The sequence below is a fragment of the Olea europaea genome, chromosome 2, assembly GCF_002742605.1.
Source record: "Olea europaea var. sylvestris chromosome 2, O_europaea_v1, whole genome shotgun sequence".
Lineage (NCBI taxonomy): Eukaryota > Viridiplantae > Streptophyta > Magnoliopsida > Lamiales > Oleaceae > Olea > Olea europaea.
In genome coordinates this window covers 27,015,533-27,037,374 of record NC_036238.1, presented here as the reverse complement: position 1 = coordinate 27,037,374, position 21,842 = coordinate 27,015,533, and the positions used below count along the sequence as shown (strand labels likewise).

General features: G+C 33.0%; 2 protein-coding genes across 6 annotated transcripts in view; both read left to right on the top strand.

Moving 5' to 3' along the window:
* LOC111369068 (histidine--tRNA ligase, chloroplastic/mitochondrial) overlaps positions 1-4,124 on the top strand; it is a 12,735-nt gene extending 8,611 nt beyond the window's left edge. The window contains exons 9-11 of the mRNA XM_022990556.1: positions 2,802-2,930; positions 3,604-3,767; positions 3,914-4,124. Of these exons, the coding sequence (XP_022846324.1) occupies positions 2,802-2,930; positions 3,604-3,767; positions 3,914-4,052 (432 nt within the window). The 3' untranslated portion in view covers positions 4,053-4,124. The remainder of the gene's footprint in view (positions 1-2,801; positions 2,931-3,603; positions 3,768-3,913) is intronic.
* A 6,718-nt stretch (positions 4,125-10,842) lies between these two features.
* On the top strand, positions 10,843-17,629 carry LOC111369046 (transcription factor TGA2.2-like). Of its 5 annotated transcripts, none has more exons than XM_022990534.1 (12): positions 10,844-11,266; positions 11,367-11,447; positions 12,625-12,728; positions 13,809-13,879; positions 13,980-14,177; positions 14,460-14,537; positions 14,615-14,674; positions 14,816-14,893; positions 15,007-15,058; positions 15,820-16,091; positions 16,567-16,815; positions 17,142-17,629. In XM_022990534.1, coding segments are annotated over exons 2-12 (1,311 nt in total). In that variant the 5' UTR covers positions 10,844-11,266; positions 11,367-11,445; the 3' UTR covers positions 17,289-17,629. The 5 variants fall into 5 exon arrangements, with proteins under 5 accessions (XP_022846309.1, XP_022846302.1, XP_022846318.1 ...); XM_022990550.1 differs by adding an exon at positions 11,662-11,831 and having other exon boundaries at positions 10,845-11,447; positions 12,625-12,718; XM_022990546.1 differs by adding an exon at positions 11,662-11,831 and having other exon boundaries at positions 10,846-11,447.
* The last annotated feature ends 4,213 nt before the right edge of the window (positions 17,630-21,842 follow it).

Sequence of the window (21,842 nt, the reverse complement as noted above, 5' to 3'; positions counted from 1 at the left end):
GCCACTTATTACCCTATAATCAACCCACTTGTCATTTATCATTACCATACACTTATGCAATAGACCAAACATGTGTAGAAGTAAGAAAAAAAAAAAGAGGGAGAAAAAAAAAGAGGGGGGGGGGGGGGGGGGGGGGGGGGGGGAGATTGAATTATGGTGACTTACTCCATGTCTACTTTTCTCTTGCCACGTCAACTAGACGTAATCAGAGACATGCTGTATTAGAGAGGAACTTTCATATACATTTACTTTCAGTAGAAAAGAAAAGAACCATGCCCTACCTAACCAGAACTGGTCGGTCCTGATCTGATTCAGTTCCATCTCTAGCCGTAAAACTGTTTGGTTCCCGATTTGGTCCGGTACCAGTCACCAGACTATGCGCACTCCTAGCCTACACTTATGATTTAACAAAGAAATTGGATAATAAATTTATCAGCATAGCATTTTGATAGCATCTCAACTCCAATATGATTCAATCATACAAGTTGTTAATTCAAATTCTAGAGTGTTTTACTAATTAGTTAGCAAAGGGGTAAAATGGGGAATAGAGATATGATAAGAATCTATAAATATCATGGGGGGCTGGGGGGAGAATTCATCCAGGAAAATAGTGGGAAAATTGGGAGAGTCCAGGCCTCTTGAATGCCTTGGAAATTGTCATTTTATTTCTGTTGAATATCAATATAACATTCAGTTTATCATTGATTTGCTTCAATAGTCAGGTTTCTATCAATTGGTATCAGAGCACTCGATTCTTGGGAGGATGGAAACAAATTTCAGCAAGGAATTGGAGGAGAAATGGAGCTCCATATTCAACCGATTCGAACAACTAATGATGCTACAGACAGATGACCAAGTACTTGATTCTGGATTGGATTCGCTTGGCCGACTCAAGATATCGATATTCTATGATGGCAGTCCAGATTGGTGGATAGGGAAAGCAGAGGAAATTTTCAAAAGAAATCGATTGTCGTAAAAGGAAAAAGTGGAAGCTGCAACGGCGTGTTGGGATGGTGAAGCTTGGGAGTGGTTCCAATGGCTAGATCGACGACGACCCGTGCAAAGTTGGGGAGAATTAAAAAAATTAATGTTGGATCGATTTAGCACGGTCTCTGTTGGTGAAGAATTTTCATCGTGGAAGAAGTGTGATGGGCTGAAATGGAAGACAGAAAATGGAAAGCTAGAGAAAGGACCGCCGGTACTGGAGGCGGAATGTGAAAGGAAGGGAAATGGACCGGTAGCTACTTCACTGGAAACCACCCACGCATTTGTATTGCCACCTCAATCTGACGAGATCTGGGTAAATGAAGGCAGCCGGGATCGACGTAAGGTGACTGCAGAAGATTGTTGGTCAATTGAGTTCTTACCATCACCATCGCCGGAACTGGAGAAGAAGTCGGAGTATGCTGTGAAAGGAGGAGTATATCGGAATGGGCCGAAAGAGGAGAAGATGAAGACAACGATACAGAATTATGTCACTGGGCTTGAAACTAGGGCTGAAATTCATAAAGAAAAACATGTGGGCTTGGTTTTGGCCCAGTTTGTAGAAGACAAGTTACAATTGAAACAAACCCAAGGAGAAGTAAGCCCAATAAAAAATGCATTAAATACCAGGCTTATACAGACAGATGGCGGACAGGGTAAGGTCCCGTCTGAAGCTTCTGGAGAAGACCCGTCACGTAAATATGCAGAGAACTGGGTTCGTCGCATTAAGTACTCCGAAGGGAACCTCCAAACCAGCAAAGGTCTTATGCTTCAAGAAGATACGAGTAAAAGAGTAATACAAATGGAGGATGGTTTCATTGGTAAGAGAGAACCAACCAATTTTTCTGCAAGTATTACAAAAAAACAATCTCTGCTGACGGAATCTCATCACTGGAAAAATGAAATTGTGGGAAAGATAAAGGAGCCTAGGTTCAGGGAGCATTACCCCAATTACCCCAACGTTGGCAATACTAATTTTACTGACATATCTTCATGGGTGAACAATCGAGGTAGAGTACTACGTAGAGAGCATTCAGACTTGTGGTGGGATGAATTTAGTGGACCCATTCTCGATGAATCTGTTGTGTTCGATGAAACTCCTGAGTCAAAGAAGCATGAGGAGAGAGAAAGTTCTTTTAAAAAATCAGAAAACAAATCGGCAAGTTGGAAGTACGGGAACTCAAATTTTAGTAAAGGAAAACCTTCAAATATGATTATGTGGGTAGGTGCAACTGGTTACGGAGTTGCCTTGGATATTATACTTGTGCTAATTGCTTGACAAAATAAGTCTGTTCACTTCGAAAGGCTAAAATGTCCCTTCTCTATGGTGACCATGGTAGGAGTACGTGCAAGAGGAAGTGTGTGGTTGCATGAAGAATTTAACAAACCGCAACAACTTCCACCTTGAGGACAAGGTGGATTTTCAGGGGCGAGTAATGATAGCATCCCAACTCCAATATGATTCAATCATACAAGTTGTTAATTCAAATTCTAGAGTGTTCCACTAATTAGTTAGCAAAGGGGTAAAATGGGGAATAGAGATATGATAAGAATCTATAAATATCATGGGGGGCTGGGGGGAGAATTCATCCAGGAAAATAGTGGGAAAATTGGGAGAGTCCAGGCCTCTCGAATGCCTTGGAAATTGTCATTTTATTTCTGTTGAATATCAATATAACATTCAGTTTATCATTGATTTGCTTCAATAGTCAGGTTTCTATCACATTTTCACTCAACCTGTTTCTGGCTGGCTACAATCATTCTCATATAAGTAGGTTATTCTCTGTCTCATTATCTTATTTTATTTCCTTCTTCAGGGATTTGATCGAGAAGGAAAACTACGAGCCATTTGTGGAGGTGGGCGATATGACAGGTTACTTTCGACTTTTGGAGGCGATGATATTCCAGCCTGTGGCTTTGGATTTGGTGATGCAGTTATAGTAGAAGTGAGTCGAGTTTCTCTTAAATTTTCGGCTTGGGTGTTTGCTTAAAAGTTCTTCCTTTTTCTTTTCATTTTTTTTTTAAATTGAAAAATAAAGATTGATTACTTTTACGTACTGAACATAGTGAATGCTGAAATTTTTTCTGCCAAGACTGTTTGGTTAGGCACTGAATTTAATCAAATATTTGATGATAAAATTGAATGAGTTGGAAGTGAGCAAAATCGGGAAATATATACATAATTTACTTGCTTATATTTTTTATCGATTGTGAATAATGTATATTATGTAAACAGTTGTCAATCATTTGGAGTTGATAGAATAAATTATATTTTTTCCTAAAACTAATTCGAGTTACTGATCTACTCAGCTTGCTCTATGCAGTAACATTTTATATGTTCTCATGAATTTGATAATGTATCACATAAACAATAAATGTGTATATTTCTCGCACGATCCACACTGTTACTGCTACTCTATGGAACGTTGCTTTAATTCCATCTGCCAAAAGCAATATTTTCAGAATGCCAACCTAAGTGAATGGAAGTGATTTAACTGTGATGAACTCCAGGATCATCATAGTATATAAAATTCGAATATAACTGCTCCAACCATGTTAGACAGTAAATATTCTTGTTCAATTGTTTTTGCTACTTTACTCTGTTCGGTGATTATGCAGCTTCTCAAAGAGAGAGGACTTCTACCGGAACTTGGTCCCCAGGTAGAGAACATTGTCTGCTCATTGGATCAGGATCTCCAGGGTGCAGCTTCTGCAGTTGCTGCTAAACTCAGGGAAAAGGGACAAAGTGTTGACTTGGTTCTGGAAAATAAACCCCTCAAATGGTATGAGATTTGAGATTTCATGATACCCGTCGAAAAGTTAATTTTTTTAAAAAGTCACAATATCTTGTGTTCCATGTCCTTTGTTTCTTGTACCATACCAAAATATGAGCATTTACCCTTTTTTTTTAATGGTTTATAATCTTCAGGGTGTTTAAAAGGGCAGCACGAATAAATGCTTGCAGGCTGATATTAGTGGGTAGCGCGGAGTGGCAGAAGGGTATGGTTCGAGTCAAAATTCTTTCATCGGGCGAGCAATATGAGATTAAAGTTAATGAGCTACAATAGCAAGGTTAAATTATTATGCACATGCATGTACCTTTTACATTTATCTTGGCATATAAGACTAATTCCATTCTTGTTATTGTTTTCTAAATTTTAAAATTTTCCGATCTTATTGTATTATACGGGTAACTTTATATCTGTAACAACATACCATCTAGAATTTGAATAAAACTTAAGTGTATTGTTTGGTTCTGAGTTTATCTTTTGGTTGATTAAGTGGATAGTAATGTGATATTTTTATTATGCTGGAAACTTGGAATTCATTCATCAATGATCCCCTTGAACAAGGGATGTTGAGAAGAATGATTTTTATGCAGCCTGTTGATCTTATGCCTCAATGAGACATTTAGTACGTAGTACTTGATGATATATTTAACCTTACTACATGAGCTGAAAGAGTTGGTCATATTTGAATAAAACTAGAAATGTAGCATTTGCCATCACAAGAGCATGGTCATGGCATTTTGAGAACTGGATTTTTCTAAATTAGCAATTAGGGTGGAACAATAAAGTCATCAAATCGCAAAACCGAACCAAACTATTTTTTGAAACCTTTGGGTTTGATTCGAGTGGATTCATCAACGTTTTGGTTTTAAATCGAACTAAATTGTTTTGTAGTAGTTTGGTTTATGTTTCAAATCCAACCCGATTAAACACAATATTCAATTGAACAATAATCCATTCCAATTAATTAATTAAACTATATAAATACCCATAAGCCATCATAATTGGGAATGCAAAACTCTCAAATTGGCTCAAGTGTTGAACGACTACAATTGAACCATATTCATCAGCCGCCCATCACAGTTGAATAGACAATCAAATATAATTTATAATTCAAACTCACATTATTTCTTTTCCTTCTACTAGTAATTTTTCAGCCTAAAATTTCAAGTCAATTTATTCAATTTCTCTTATTTTGTTGGTTGTGATTAGCTATATTTTATTCGTAGTTGTGTCCCTTTGTTTTGAGCTCCTTTAAATTTTTAGCTGAATAATGGTATTTTGGTTTGTTTGCGTCTCAATTTCTTGATCTGATCACTTATTTAATTATTTATATTTTAACTTAGTTGCCAGATTTTAGTGTAAATTGCTAGAATAATTTAGTGAATTACTTAAATAGTCACTGTAAATATTGACCAATAAGCATTTGAGATATTAATTTGCGGAAATTGAATGCAAATAAGTATGAGGTTATCCTCACAAATTGTCAAAATTGTGTTAGTTATTTAAATATCTACAATTACTTATGAATCTGCATTTCTTACCGGTGATCGAATTCTGAATTCCTTTAGGAACCCATTCAGTGCAAAGATGGTTGAGGTGGTGATTTGCTAAAAAAAAAAAAAATTGTTTGTATGGTAACAAGGAATCTATAGTGGTTCGTTAATGTTTAGATGACGTAAAAGTTCTAAATGATTTACATAAAGATGTAAAATGTATTATTGCATTTGATCTTTCTATTCATTTTCTTTTATTAGTTGTTTTATATCATTTAAACATAATTAGTAAATACTTTTTCTATACTCTTATCTTTATGGTAGATAATGGATCATGTGTTACAACTTACAACTTCATATGTTGCGCCAATTAATATCGATTAAGACATTCAAATTAAAATATTTTCTTTCGCATTGTATTGTAATCGTTAGAAGTCTAGAACTTTGGTTGGTATATTTGTAATGATACTATTTATATTTTAACATGGAACTTTAAACTAATAATTATGATTTAACTTGTTTGATATATGTTATTTTTTATTTATTAAACCACGATTTTAAATCGAATTAAACCAAGAAAGTGATTTGGTTCGAAAAAATTTCAACTCATTAAGTGGTTGGTTTGAAAATTTCACAAATTGTCAAAATCAAATCGTGTTCACCCCTATTAGTCGTTAATGCTTTGACTTGGCACTTGGCTTGAGATAATTTTGAGCGAAGGTGTAAAATCAGAAGGATGATGGAAACTTATTTCAAAACTTTCAAACTATGAACGATCGAATTTCTTATCAAGAAATTTCTTAGAGATTTTACATTACATGATTATTTGGGATAGAATTTATACAATATTCAATCTTCATACTTAATAGTTAAGTCAAATGAAGTTGGTTGAAGATGATGTTACACACCATTCAGAACTAACATTGAAGTAAATGAATTAAACAGAACTAGAAAAGACTTTTCTTGAACATAAACAATTTTTTTCTTCTACATCAATCACTCCTTTCATTGTAGTAGACAGTTGAAAGTCTTCTTTATCCAATGGATTTCATATGTAGCTTTGCTTGTAGGATTATTCTTCTTGTACAAAATCATATACAAAATGGTTGACAAAATCCACAAGTGGCGCCCCCCTATTGGAGGGGTCAATTCCACACAATCACTTAGCATCAAATTAGATTAAAGAAAAGAGAGATGTAATAGTTGCTGCAACGTCAAATATATCTATACAAGCAAGGATCATGCTAGAAGTACAAAATCATGTACAAAATAGTTGACAAAATCCACAAGTGGCATCCCCTATTGGAGGGGCGACAGTTATGTAATAGTTGCTGCCAGCTGCCCCTCCAATAGGGAGGCACCACTTGTGAATTTTGTAAACAATTTTGTATCGTATTTTGTACTTCTAGCATGGTCCTTGCTTGTATAGATATATTTGACATCGCAGCGACTATTACATGTCTCTTTTCTTTAATCTAATTTGATGCTAAGTGATTTTGTGGAATTTATTTTTTTAAAATCACAGTTTCCCAAATTCATTTTCAACAATATATTCTTAAAAAAAAATAAAAAAAAATTGTACCATTTTCTACTTTTTAATCACATACTTTCTACAAATTTTTTTTTTCCAAAAAATTTCTCATACACCTTAGACTAAGGGTCTGTTTAATTGTAAAAGTGGAAAATGCAAACCAATTCCATATAAGTTGGAAAAGAAAAAATCACCAAAACCATAGGAAGACATTTTCCATGGAATTGACCAAAAAAATATGCTTAAAGTGTTGGTACTTTGGAATTTGAATTTTATTTCCACTTTCGTATCAAATAGTCAAAATAGAAAATGAATTTTTTGAATGTGATATTTTCCATGGAATTTAGTCCAATCAAACCAACCCTAAATATGTGCTCATCACCATTATTTCTAATCTATGCAATGACAAAAATTGCATTTAAAAACTAGGGGTACCAAACTGTGGACTTGATTTGCAATTGAAAATGCTGAATTTGAACCTACTGTTGCTGCCTCCTTTGACTATACCTTCTCAATGATATTTATATTCCAACAAGATTGACTTTTGCATGTTTAGTCCCTTTTTGGCGGAAATTAAAAAATCAAAATTTTAACAGATTTTTTTTATAAAAATTGATGAAATATATGGTTAAAAAGTTATGGATCCAATTAAATATGTATTTAGAATTAATTAACAGACTTTGATAGAAATTTAGATTTTAATATCTACCAAATAAGAACTTAAACTTTTTTATTCACAGTCTGTTTAGAATGACTTTAGAAAGTCAAAAGGAGCTTTAGGGATTTACAAGTTGTTTTTGGACCCGTTTAACCAAATTTACGAAAATACTTCTTTAGTTGAAAGAACTTTTAGATAAAGTTAATCTAATATAACTTCATCTAAATTCTAAAAGCACATACGAAATAGAAAACTCTTTTAAAAACTAATTTTCAAGTAAAAATTAAGGTAGCTTCTTCAAAACTTCTTCTACAGAAAGCAAAAGCGAAAAATCATGCCAAAGGTCTAGGAATAAAATGCAAATTTGAAAAAGATACGACATCTATAATTAGGCATGAAAAGTCTATACCTAAATCAAATTCTTAAAAATTGGTTTTTCATTTCCGCAAGACACCTACACCTAATTGCATCGTTGGTCTCCAACTAAATATCATAGTAGCAAGTGGGCCGTTAACATTTTCAAAGGAGAAAGTTATTCACAATCTTTATTTGTTCCCGAATAATAGTCCAACTTTTGTTAAATTTTGATTTAGCTATAAAAATGTCTCATTTCAAAATGTTTTAGACTGGCTCAGTTGAGAAGCTCATAAAGGTAGAGCTATGAGGGCCATATAACAAATTTAGCCCCTTATTAGTTTCTAATTTTTCAAAACTCATTTTTAATCATACTTTTTTATGGATTACTCAATTTTTATCAATTTTTCAACAACATATTTCATCAATTTTTTCTTTCAAAATCTACTAAAAAATTATTTTTATCCAACCAAACAGGGGCTTAATTGGGATTGGAACGATTTTCCTTGCTTGTTTAAAAATTGTGGGACCAACTTGCTATGAGTGCAAAAAGTTCGGGACCAATGGCTTTTTTTTTTTTAATTTATTTTTTTTCACGTTTTTAGTGTTGGGATATTTTTCATCCCCAAATTTATCATGTAATTAGGCTCCCATTGGCCTCCATTTTTTTCAAATTTTAATTGTTGCAATAGTATATTTTTGAAAAATGTGTAGTTAAAAAAGAATGAAATTTTTTTTATTTGCGTATAATATTATTTGGGTACTGCTATTTTCATTCACTCTTTTTATAAGTACATCCCACGCTAAGTTAATCCCTAATAAAACTTTAAATTTTTAAAAAAATACCATTAACATCCACGTCATTTTCAATTTTGCCCTTATTAAATCCATTCATTTAAATATTATATATCCACATGAATTTTATATATCCATTCTACTTTAAATACATTCCTAACACTATAGATTCATACAATTTATAAAACCATAAACTCTTTCAAAACAAATGAATGAAATAAGAACAAAACAAGGGATATTTAAAATGAGATAAAATAATTATAATTGGATTGCAAACAATAATCATTTCTTGCATTTATGATTGGCAAACTCACCATTATATCCAAGACTACTTTTTTTTTTTTTTTTTGGCCCAAAGAAGGCAATTTTATCATTAAAGCAATTATACAAATGATAACTTTGCTGGATCATCCGTAGGTGCATGTCAAATTTCTATATGAGTAAGCTTCAAATAATATTAAAACTTAAAAAAAAAACAAAAAACAAAAAACAAATGTCAAAAGACAAATTCCAGTTTCCCAAATCCCAATGCTCCCCCCACCTGGTCCCCCTCCGATCCCCCTCATCCGTTCTTCTCCGACAATAAGGTGCTGCCCGTCGTGTCACTGGACAAAACCAAGACATGTTCTTCCTCCTCAAACACCCACCCCACCCCACACGCACAAAAACCCAAAACCCACCACCCTACAGCCACGTTCAAACACAACTTAAAATCATCAGCCACCAGCCATCATTTGATTTTGAAAAAAATGGAAAAGAAGAATGAGAAAATGAAGAAGAACAACAAAAGAACTGCTGGGGTTTGTTGGTAAAACTCATAACTGAACAGTAGCCAGCTGCCAATTATAATTTGCCGCCCAAGAGAATATAATTTTGATGATTTGGATAGAATTGAAGTAATTGATTCAACAAATGGGTGTGGATTTCATTATTACTTATGTCTATTTAAGTAAATTTATATATAACTTAAAATAAAGTAAAATTTTATTTTTAAAAGTTGATATACTTATAAAAAGCGTGGATATAAATAGAGCTATCCTATTATTTTATGAAAAATTGTGTGGTAGAGAAGAAAAAAGAAAAAAATGAGAAAGAAAATGGAACCAAACGGAGCCGATAATTTACTTAAAATGCATTAAATTCATCATATGATTTATTTCTTTTCTTTTCTTGTCAACTCATCGAGAAGACGTGTCAACACTCGTGTTAGGTGGCGGAGGAAAAGCAAAGCTAAAGTCTTTTAACTGCTCCACATTTATAAAACCACATACTTTCCCCATAATTACAAATAGTTAATACCATGAAACACGTGGATAATAATGTATAATAATTATGAATTAAAATTAATATTTAATTTTAACTTAATTTATAAATTGATGTATAAATGTTACCCAAACATAGGCTAAACTATAAGCAAATGCAAAATAGTATCTATTTAAATATGAAATGAATGAAATCTTAAATCAAATCACTATATATAGTACATTGAACGATAAATTTTTGCATTGAATATTAGTAGAAGTATTCATTCACTCGAAACTAATATATTTTTTATATGATTGCACAAATAGATAACATAGGTCATATTGTATCAACAATGATTCGATGAAAGAAGCTTGAGCTATAGATCATCCTTATTTAAAATTAGACAAAGCTTAGAATCTTTTATGAAATGTAAAGTGGGCGTAGTACCAAGAACTTCAATAATAGTTAAATGAAGCTCAAAGTCTTCTATGAAATGTAAATTTGGCATGGTAACAAGAACTTCAACAATAAGCCTTTTTTAGCAGCAAAAATAGGATCTTGACAAGTTTTGTGAGTTATTTGTCAATCAATCTACATCATTGCATATCTAACCTCTAATAATATAACCCCAGTGATATTCAAATGCACTGTTGTAGATTAATCTCCGCGAACTATCAACAATTCAAAATTGCTTTGAAAGTCGTGATATTATCGCTCACTTAAGCATATTATTACGTAATAAGATTGTAGTTATTTTGTCCCAATCCTTACCTTTATCAATTAAATCAGTTGTCTCAAGATGTGTAATTTTAGAAGAAGACGACGAGATGAAATTTTAGACACAGTTAGGTGTGGACCGCAATAAAAAAAATGGAGGCTTTGAAATTTGGAATAAATGCTTTCAGATGAAAATGACGCCCAGCTTGAAATGATCCGAGTATCACATCTCTGTCTTCATATGAACATATAATTATTAAACAAACAACAAAACTATTAAAGAAAGAAGCTCAATACGTCAATGGGTCCCTTGAATTTTGTGCTTATACAGTCTCTGTAGCAAGGAGAATTCTAGATGAAATCAATGAAATTGAGTGCACCTCTATCAATTCATTCTTTAAACTCCCAAAAAGTCAAAAAGATCCAATCTTTATGCCCAAAACTTCGAAGTTCTGTTTTTCTATGCTGTTTGACTAAATTTCAGCATCTGGCTTTTGCTTAGTTGTGTCTAGTTCTTTTTAAGTCCTTCTTTTTTATTTTTTCAGAATCTTTATTTGGTGGTTTCTGTGAAAATGGTTTATGGGGTTTGCTGGTTTTGGTGATTTAATTCATTCCAGAAGTTCGATTTTGGGTGTATGATTTGTCTATGAACTGGGTTTAAAGTTTTTTCTTCTTTGTATTTTCGGTCCGAAATAAGGTCTAAAGACGTTGAAGATTTTTTTTATTTTTTTTTTCCTTTTTCTTTTTCTTTTTGTAACGTGGGATTTGTTTTGTTTACTAATGGATTAGTACAACAGTAAAGGTTGGTGTAGAAGATAATAGAAGCCTCACTTGTTGATTGCCCAGCTTCATTTCTAGACATCACTTTCCAATACCATGTAATTTTCTCCATAGCACTTAATTTTTATTCCTTTCATATCTTGCTTCAAGAATTTTCCAATATTTGATAATAATTATGTTATTGGAATCCTTATTTGGAAATACTGTTACTACTTCTTGATTTTTCTGGACTGTTATAGTGCAGTCATTTGCTGAGTGCTACTATGTTATTACGAGGTTTGTTGATATTGAAATATCTTGGGTTTTGTATAGCTTGATGGAGTATATTTGATATTCCGTATATGTATTCGGTCGATTTTAAATTCCTACATAAAGGGTTTTAGAGGCTGATTCTGGGTGGAAGAGAGGCTCGACAAAACTCTGTATTTTTCTTCTAGTGAAAAAAACCTAAGGCCGTGAGTGAATTTTGCTATCACATCGAGGTGAATCACTATAAAATTTATGGGTGCTTTGCTTGTTTTCATTTCATTCTATTTATTATTGTTCTCACAAGAAGGTTTTAGGGCTTAATCCTAAGGAAGTATGTCATTAATTTAGTTGTGGAAGATGGATGTTAATTTCAACTTGAATGTTATGACATTGCTGAACACTTTATGTCATTAGAGCCCTTTATGTCATTAGAGATTAAATACGAATACCGTAATAAAAACATTGTAAATTGAAAGTAAATTTACAGTTGGCTAGAAACGGTGGTGGAGATGCTGACATAGGAACCCTGCTTATTGTATTTGATGGAGAATTCATGAAGCCATTAATTTTAGTTACTGAGACATGGAAGATATGACCTGTAAACTACCCTTTCTTGATAATGAATTCTGTGCATTTCACTTAGAATAGGGTGGCAGATAAAACTTTATTTGATTGTTAGTAATTTTTTAGCCTATAGACCCAAAAATATGATTAAAAAAAAAGCTCTTGTCCCAAATTGATTTCAGAAGGCTCAAAATATAATTATGGGAGTTGATGGTACGTAATTATGCATTGTTAAGTTTGTGATTTAACTTTTATGTGAAGTCCTCGCTTCAAGATTTTAGAAATTTCCTGAGTTTTCCTTTCCTTTCCTTTATTTATTTATTTTTTTTCTTTTGATTAGAGATTTATCTGGAAGTTTAATGTAATGTAATGGTATTTTTTCCTTTTGAAGTTAGTGAATTTTGAGTTTCTGGACGGAATATTTTTGTTAATTAATCAACCGGCTATGCAATTTTTGTGCAGGGGCACAGAAGGGAACACCACCCATTCTTCTCGAATTTCTGAGTATGGTGTCCTAGAGCAATATCTTGGATTTCAAATTGGAGACGCTACTAATGTGAGTCGAAGTATGTTCCTCAATCTTAATCTTGTGTAAAATTATTGCTGTCTTCAAATTCCTTTTCCTACTCTTTGATTGCGTGTGTGTGTGTATATCTATGCACTACATCAATGCCAAGCTATGCTAAGATTTTGGTAGATATACGTTCTGGGAGTTTCACTCCGGTAAAGAGGTGCTTAAGCTGTTTAATGACGGCTGGTTCATTACTGCTGTCTTTTGAAATCCTGGCTTTTCACTAGGTTCATGGATAACATCTGCTGATTATTAGACATAATGTGATTTATAAGATATGAGTTAAGGAAAACATATTCTTGGTGGGAGGATGACAAATTACATTTGTGATAACTCCAAATGAACATCTAATCAAACAAGTAACATAGAATTTCATTCACTCAAAATTTGCATGGACATCCTCGTTCAGAATTTTCTAGATCCCAATAGCTTTTCCAAGAGGACATACGTAATCATTAAACTTCGGCCCCTGTTGTTCCAGAGTGCCAAACTTTAATAGTGAGGCCTTCAAGATCCATTAATCTGGAAAGATATGTATGTGTAGTTGTAAATGCCTCTAAAAGGGAAGTCGAGTTGCCAGGAAAGTGGTTTTGCCATTTCAGCCATGCTCAAAGCACCTATCCGGATGAGTAAAATCACTATATTTTTTAATTCATCACTTGACAAAAGGGTTTAACCACCCTAAAATATTAATTCTTGAAAAATAAAGGTTTAACAACCCAAAAAATAAAAAAAGAATGATAATTCTACAACGTTGTGCAAAGATATTCACGTGTGCACTTTGATGCATTGCTTGTCCGTATTGAACAAAACTTGCTATGCTTGTGAAGTGATAAAATGCTAGGTTGACAATAGCAAGTTTTTGGGTTCAAATACACAAGTTAGATCCGTAGTGTAGTTCAGCACTCTCAGTGACATGAATATGATAGACCAAGCAAGGTTGCAGTTCTTTAGGGATGTTCTTAGGAGTTACCTAGAGTTATCGGCTTGTGTTGGATATTTTTACTTGCAACTTCTTTTGTTACTTTATCTTCTTGTGATAAAATTTTCAATGGAATAAATTATTTCTGTACAGATCCAGTATTTGAACCAACTGTAACTAGCGAAACAATGCATCCTGTTCTCCCAGCTAACACATTTGATAAGGTAATATTATTTTCTTCTCATTCTGGTCTGTTGTGTGCCTTATCTGATTTGAAAACTGTTATCAGTTTCTGATATCTTCACATCATCATTTATTTTATAGTCTCTCACTCCTACCAATACGCATTTCTCTACTGCTCTTATGGGGTCTCAAACGGTACAATTACAAAAGGGACCATTGCAAAATCTAGTTTCTGTATCTGGTGCTCAACATGCGAACTGGGGAGAGTCGAGCATGGCAGATTCCAGTTCTCGTACGGATACTTCAACTGACATGGAGCCAGATGATAAAGACCAAAGGGTGAATCGTTTTGGAATTCTGACTTTCAGTTTTAGCTTCTAAGACCGTGTTTCAATTTGGCCTTCTCCCATTACTATAATTTCTGACAAAATAAAATATTTATTGAATATGCTTTAAGGTTATTGAGAAATTATCTGGTTTTATATATAATTATATATACAGTCATGGGACTTACAACATATGAAGAAGAGTTATCGCATTAATAATTCTTGGAGTTAAAATTAAAATTATTGGTAAATCTTATTGGTGGAGTTGTGACTGAGATTCTGCTGTCTTGTGTAGTTTGATATGGGTCAGTCTGGTGCCGTTGCAGTCTCAGATTCCAGTGGAAAATCAAAAGAAAAAAGCCTTGATCAAAAGGTTGTATGAATATACTAATTGTCATTTAGCTAATTTCAAGAATAACTTGTTGATTCCTCTCACTATATGTCTTTAAGACTTTGCGAAGGCTTGCCCAAAATCGTGAAGCTGCAAGGAAAAGCCGATTGAGGAAGAAAGTAGGTTTTCTTTATTTTAATTTAATTTTAGTTGCAAAACTTCAATTTTTTTCTGTTTTGTTTGATAAAACAAATAGTGTAATTATGTTTAGGAAAATCTTGGAGTACTGGAAATTAAATCTTTTCTTGTATACTTTGTAGGCCTATGTACAACAGCTGGAGAATAGCCGCTTGAAGCTGACACAACTGGAGCAGGAACTGCAGCGAGCTCGTCAACAGGTTGGGTTTTATTAGATGTGCTATTTCAGTGTTCTATTCATTTACCTTATCATCATGACGGGTAGTTTAAACCTTCCATATTTTCTGCATTAAAAGTTTCAATTTTATTGCAGGGTATATTCGTTTCCAGCGCTGGAGACCAATCTAATGCTGGGAGTGGCAATGGTATGGTGTCCTTTTTGTTTCTGTACAGTTGATTATTCATTTCTTTTTGGTATTTTTAAACGATAGAACCCACAGTATTGTTAGAAAGGCTTTGCAATTATTTTTTAGTTGTTATGGGTCGTCTATTAAAACTTTGAGCAGGAGCAGTGCAGTAGACAGTGACACAAACATAAAAAATTACTTTTAAGTAAATAAGCAAGATTTAACATAAGTAGTTTTATAGTGATGAAAATTGGAAATAAGTTAATTATTTTGATGATAAAGTTACTTTAGGAAAAGTAGCTATTTTTACGTAAATTCTCCAAACATGTTACTTGTCCTAGTAAAGGTAATTTCACAAAAGCTAGAATATAAAGGATACTCCTGATTTGTTTCTTAAAGCTTTGTGTGGTGCAAATTAAATACTAAACTTTTGTTTGGTCAAAAAGCTTGTTGATCTGAGGATTATATGGACTAGAACATATACATGTAAAACATTTCGAACAATTAGTAAGTTCTTTGATCTTGGACAATGTAAATGATCTGTTGAATTATTTGTGCTTGAATAATTCTACTGACCTTTTCCATGTTCACGAGAATATTGACTATAAGAGTTAATTTTACTGCTCTAGTTATTTACAAATTTAAGTTTTTGTTGATTTGTCTACTTCGATGAACATACAGGAAAAAAGCACTTCTTTTGTTAACTTAATATTTGGAATATTTTTCTTTATTTTCTTTGACGTGGCTATAACCAGTGTATCATATCTTTGTTATTGCAGGGGCAATGGCATTTGACGTGGAACATGCACGGTGGTTGGAGGAGCAAAACAGGCTGATAAACGAGTTGAGGACAGCAGTCAATTCACATGCAAGTGACCCCGAGCTTCGCACTATTGTGGATAATGTGATTGAACATTTCAACGACATTTTCCGGCTGAAAAGTAAAGCAGCCAAGGGTGATGTATTCCACCTGTTGTCTGGTATGTGGAAGTCACCTGCGGAAAGGTGTTTTATGTGGATTGGTGGATTCCGTCCATCTGAACTTCTCAAGGTGTGTGAAGGACTTTTGAAAAGCCAAAAGCTATTTCTAAGATTAAGAAGATGCTTTTGTTCGATAATTTTTTAAAAGTGGAATTTAATTAGAAGAGCTTTTAGAGGAAGTTAGCTCATGATGGTTTCTTCAGGAAACTCTTCTACAAAAAATAAAAGCAGAAGCTATCCCAAACAAGCCCTTCGTATATTTATAGATTTCCGTCTCTATCTTGTGTACACACAAAAAAGGGCTCCCTCACTTTCCTCTATATAGCATAGGAAACTAGCCGACTAGCTGAGCAAATAATTCAATAGTATGATTAAGTTCCACAGAGACCCACATTACGGACTAACAATCATAGCATTTGTTCCATGATGCTTTCACCTTTCAGTCTAGAGATCTCGTTCATCAGAAATGGGTGACACTGCACTCACGAAAAAATATTTATATTACTGTCCCATTCTTCGTTTATTGTGGTTTAATGGCAATGCAGCTTCTTGTGAATCGGTTGGAACCTCTGACCGAGCAACAGTTGGAGAAAATATACATGTTACAACAATCATCTCACCAAGCAGAAGATGCTCTCTCACAGGGTAAAGAAGCATTACAGCAATCTCTAGCCGAGACATTAGCTACTGGATCTTCAGGACCAGAAGGGCCGTCTGGTAACGTTGCAAATTATATGGGTCAGATGGCAATGGCCATGGGGAAGTTGGAGACTCTTGAAAATTTCTTGCGCCAGGTAATAAATCTCATCTGTTGATCTGATCGTGCTATCCATTTTTGTGAAACATTCGATTTCTAGAATACGTTTTGATTACATTCACCAAAAACTAGAGAACATACATAGTGAAATAACATATGTAAATTGTCTAGAAACAAAAAATTTAGTCAAAAGTAAATTTAAGTGACTTTCAAGCCTACTGTCCAATTTCTATGACATTGGTAGATATCAATCGAAGTGTAAAAACTGCTTCTCTCAATGCATTTTTCAGAGATAATAATAGTATAGATAAGTTATGATAATGCCTTTTTCTGCTGCATTTATCAATTTTTGATATTTTCCAGGCGGATAACACGAGGCAACAGACATTACAGGAGATGCATCGTATCTTGACGACCAGGCAATCAGCCCGTGCCCTTCTCCTTATGAACGATTATTTCTCCCGCCTTCGAGCCCTCAGTTCTCTTTGGCTTGCAAGGCCACAAGAGTGAAACAAAGTCACTCTCCATCAGAAGGTGAAGCAGAATGGGAGATAAACAGTCGACCACCAATGACACTTCATATAGCGCGTTTGCCATGCAATCACCAAGCCGGCCTTCATAAATTACAGTGACTGTTTCTGTTGTGAAGTGTAACTCTATCTGTGCATGTTAAAAAATGTGGTATTAGGCTCATTATGTGTCTAGTACAGGAATTAATAATATGGTGTTGTGCTGTTTTCGATTTTATTATAGCAATGTAGGATAAAGATCAGTGCAATAGTTGTAGAAATATGTAAAGACAGCCAAATAAAGTGTGTTTCTAGGTATTATATTGCTTTTATATTATTCAATTTTGGAAGTTTAAATTTTCAGTATTTTAGCAGATATTCAGCTAATTATCATATTCTGATACTTTGCAACGCAGGTCCCTTGTTTGGGCTACATTTTAAAAGTGTAATTATATTATCACTATAAATTTTATTGACTACATCATGTTATAATCACACCACAATTAAAATATATTTTCAATAAATACATCACAATAAATTTACAATTATACTCCTAATTCAATAAAAACAAAAAATTAAAAAAAAAAAAAAACCTAATACAATATTGTGTTGTACTTATAACCAATATCAATCCTCATTTTCTCAACTTTCTCCCTCATTATTTAACAACCATTGGAAACAAGAAATTGGCGAAAAACACTAAATTGAATATTTGTCATAAATAATTAATATGTTCGAAAGGATCCTTTGAATTTGTCAATAATTTGATAGACTTACATACACAAAAATCCATGGAAACTTTCAAACATACATATACACAAATTCATTTACCTATATACACCTAAATTCATGGTAATGAATGGTGCAGTACATATGAATATGTCCTTGGGTATATCTCACATATTGAATGCACGCAATTCATGGAATTATGATGAGTATATACACGTAAATTCATAAACCCACTTAACAATTAAAAACCATAATCTTACATACCTTTTTAAAGTCATAATAAATCTGTTAGACTTAACAAAAAAAATCAGATTGTAAACTTTCAAACTTGACAAGTAAATTGAAAAAAATTCATCTTTAATTGTGGTCAAATAGAATATAAATTCATTTATCGTGAGGAAAAGAAAATTATCTTGCTACCAAGAAGGCAAGAGCCATCGGAAAAAGGATGAGCAATGAGATGTTGAGGAAAAAGAAAGAAATAAAGAAATTAGGTTTTATATTTGTGGTGTAACAATAATTTATTTAATTCAAAAGTATGTTAAAACCCTAATTATGTAATTTTACTTAAGAATATTTTAGTAAATGAGAAAATTGTGGTGTACTTAATAAAATTTGTTATGGTGATATAATTACCCTTTTCAAATATGCATTATACAAAGATTCATTTTCAACCATCCATTTTCCTATAAAATAATCTTATATGTAAATTTAAAACTTTTCATTAAAGGTGCATTTGTTTTGCCAATATTTTCCATCCAAATTCCTATTTTTATGTTGTTTGATTGTCATTTTTTCTATAAAAAATATTTCATATTTTTTATCACGTGACCATATTTTTCTCAAAATCAAAAAAAATATTTTCTTTATGGGAAGTGGGATTTTATTTCCCGTAGAATTCACTCTCTTTTTCACATCTACCCACAATAAAAAATGACAAGTATAATATTTTATAGTTTGAAAATTAAATCAATTAAACACATTTAATTGACAATTTCCATACAAATAAATTTTAGGCAATTAGATTACTTGGAGTTCTTTTTTTTCCATGCAAATTTCATACTTGCAATCAAACGCACCCTAATTTCAACTACATTCTTTCTAAATAATTACTATTTCAAAATTTGTTAACCTTATGCAACTCCAGATTCTTTAACGATACTTTTACTCGTGAGATTTTTTTTTTTTGGGGGGCGGGGGTTTTTTTTATTTATCAAATTTACCCTCACCTTTAAAAGTACTTTTATTCATGAGGCATGTTCGTTATATAATTATATAATTGTTCATTTTAAGTATCTTATTGAATATTTTTTCAATTATATTTCAACGAGTGAAATTGTCTTTTGAGTTGCAAGAATCGATTTTTCTCCTAACACAATTTAGAATATTCAATTTTAATCACTTCGTTTCATTATAATTACATTTTTCGTAATAAGTACTGTTCAAAATTTTTAAGTCATTAACTTTTTTTTTTCCAAGTAATTAATTTAATAATTTGGGTAATATCATTTATACCCCTCGAACTTTTCATTTAATGTCAATTTGGTCTTTGAACATTTGATAGTGACTACATATGCCCTTATTTTTATTTTTCTGTTTTTTTCGTTATTTTAATTATAAAACATGAATTTCTTTCAATGAAACTTGCATGATAATAAACTTTCCTCGAGTAAATTTAACCAATAATCACTGAACTTCACACTTGGTTACTACTTGCTCACTCATCTTTCATAAGTTACTGAATGATCACTCATCTTTTCATATAATTACTCATTTACCACTCGTCTCTTCAAATGATTGGACGACTTTTACGGTAAATTTTTGACAACTTCCGACCACAAAGAATGTCGAATTTTGATACCGTTGGAAAGCCCATAATGTCCTCTTCAATTACCATCCAAAATCTCATTAAACTCTAAGGGATTCGATAGGAAAATTGCCTTAAAAATTACCCAAAAATTCTGAAAATCTGCCCAGATTTTCAAATTTTTTGGGCTACTTTTTAGGCAATTTTTTGGCAACTTTTGACCATCAAAACTATCGAATTTTGATACTATTGGAAAGCTCACAATATCCTCTTCAATTACCGTCCAAAATTTCCCCATAACTCCATAGGATTTGGTCGGAATAAACCCATAAAGTCAGCATTTCGAAAAGGCGAAAATCTAGACAAAGTTCAGGACGCTGACTTTGTGGGTTTATTCAGATCGAATCCTTTGGAGTTATCGGGAAATTTTGGGTGATAATTGAAGAGGACATTGTGGGCTTTCCAATGGTATCAAAATTAGATAGTTTTGATGATCGAAAGTTGCCGAAAAATTGCCTTAAAAGTCGTCCAAAAAATCTAAAAATCTGGGCAGATTTTCATAATTTTTGGGTGACGTTTAAGGCAATTTTCCGATCGAATTCCTTGGAGTTATAATGAGATTTTGGGTGGTAATTGAAGAGGATATCTTGAGCTTTTCAACGGTATCAAAATTCAACATTCTTTGTGGTTGGAAGTTGTAAAAAAGTTGCCGCAAAAGTTGCTCAATTATTTAAAGAGACGAGTGATGAATGAGTAATTATATGAAAAGATGAGTGAGCATTCAGTAACATGTGAAAATAAGTGTGCAAGTAGTAACCAAATGTAAAGTTCAGTTATTATTGGTTAAATTTCTTCAACTTTCCTCTCTCACTCCGCCGATGCCGGAGCCGGTAAATTTTGGCCACCGTTGAATATTATAACAACCAAGTCAGATTTTAATTCCAGTTTTAATTTCGAGTTGTTTGATATTTTTAATTTTTCCAAATTGTGTAAACATATTAATTTCATTCATTTCGAATTTCATCTTTCTCGGATCGCATACGTTTTCTTTTGTTTATTGATTTTTCAGGGGTTGTGTTTACTTCAATTCTGCTGGTCGGGTTTCTAATATTAGCCGAATTCGATACTTCTTTTCTTCTTCTTTCTTCTTCCCCCCTTTTTCTTTTTTTTTTTGGATTCCATAAATATTTGAACTTTACCAATTCCATAAGGTAGATTTTAGATTTGGATTTTTTGAGCATAATATATATATTTTTTAAATATGTGGTTGCAGTGGGTACTGGTAATGAGCATTGAATCCTGATGCAGTGTTGAGTGTGATGACTGAATACTGATTCTTATTTGTGATCCATTGTTGGGAACAATATTCAATTCGATGACTTCTATTGTTCGTTTATACGCATTGTTTCTAATATCTGGATTTTGCTTACTGAAAATATCTTTTTCTATATTGAAAGGTTGGGTTTCTTCAAAAATTTATGCTTTGCGGAATGTATGATTGATGCAGTACCACGAAAATGTTAAGTATTTTGATTATTATAAATGAGATGCTTATAAAATGTAATTCAGAACTTGTTATAGTTCAGTAAATGCTATGAATTCAATTCGCACTGCTGTTTTAAATTGTGTAGAAGCCTCCAGGATTCTTGCTGGGATTTTGTATGCAGAATTAACAGTTTGTGCGAAGAGAAATGCCTCACAGAACTCGGCCTATGGCAGCACTTTTGCTGTTTACTGGACTTAATGCCGTATTGGTCTCAACAATAACTCCTGTTTATGATTTTGTGTGCTTCCTTCCGTACTGGGAACGAAGGGTATGTTTCTCATCTTTGCTTCATGTTCTCGAATTAGAGTAATTACTTAAGAAACTGTGACAAATGATAAGTGAATCATTGGAATCTTCAGTTCCTTCCTTTGCGTTTGTCGATCCTGTGGTACTCTTTTCTTGTCAGCTAAATGTTGTGTTCTCTGCATTGCAAAAATGCAAAAACCAACTACGTAAATGTGATATCTATTTTT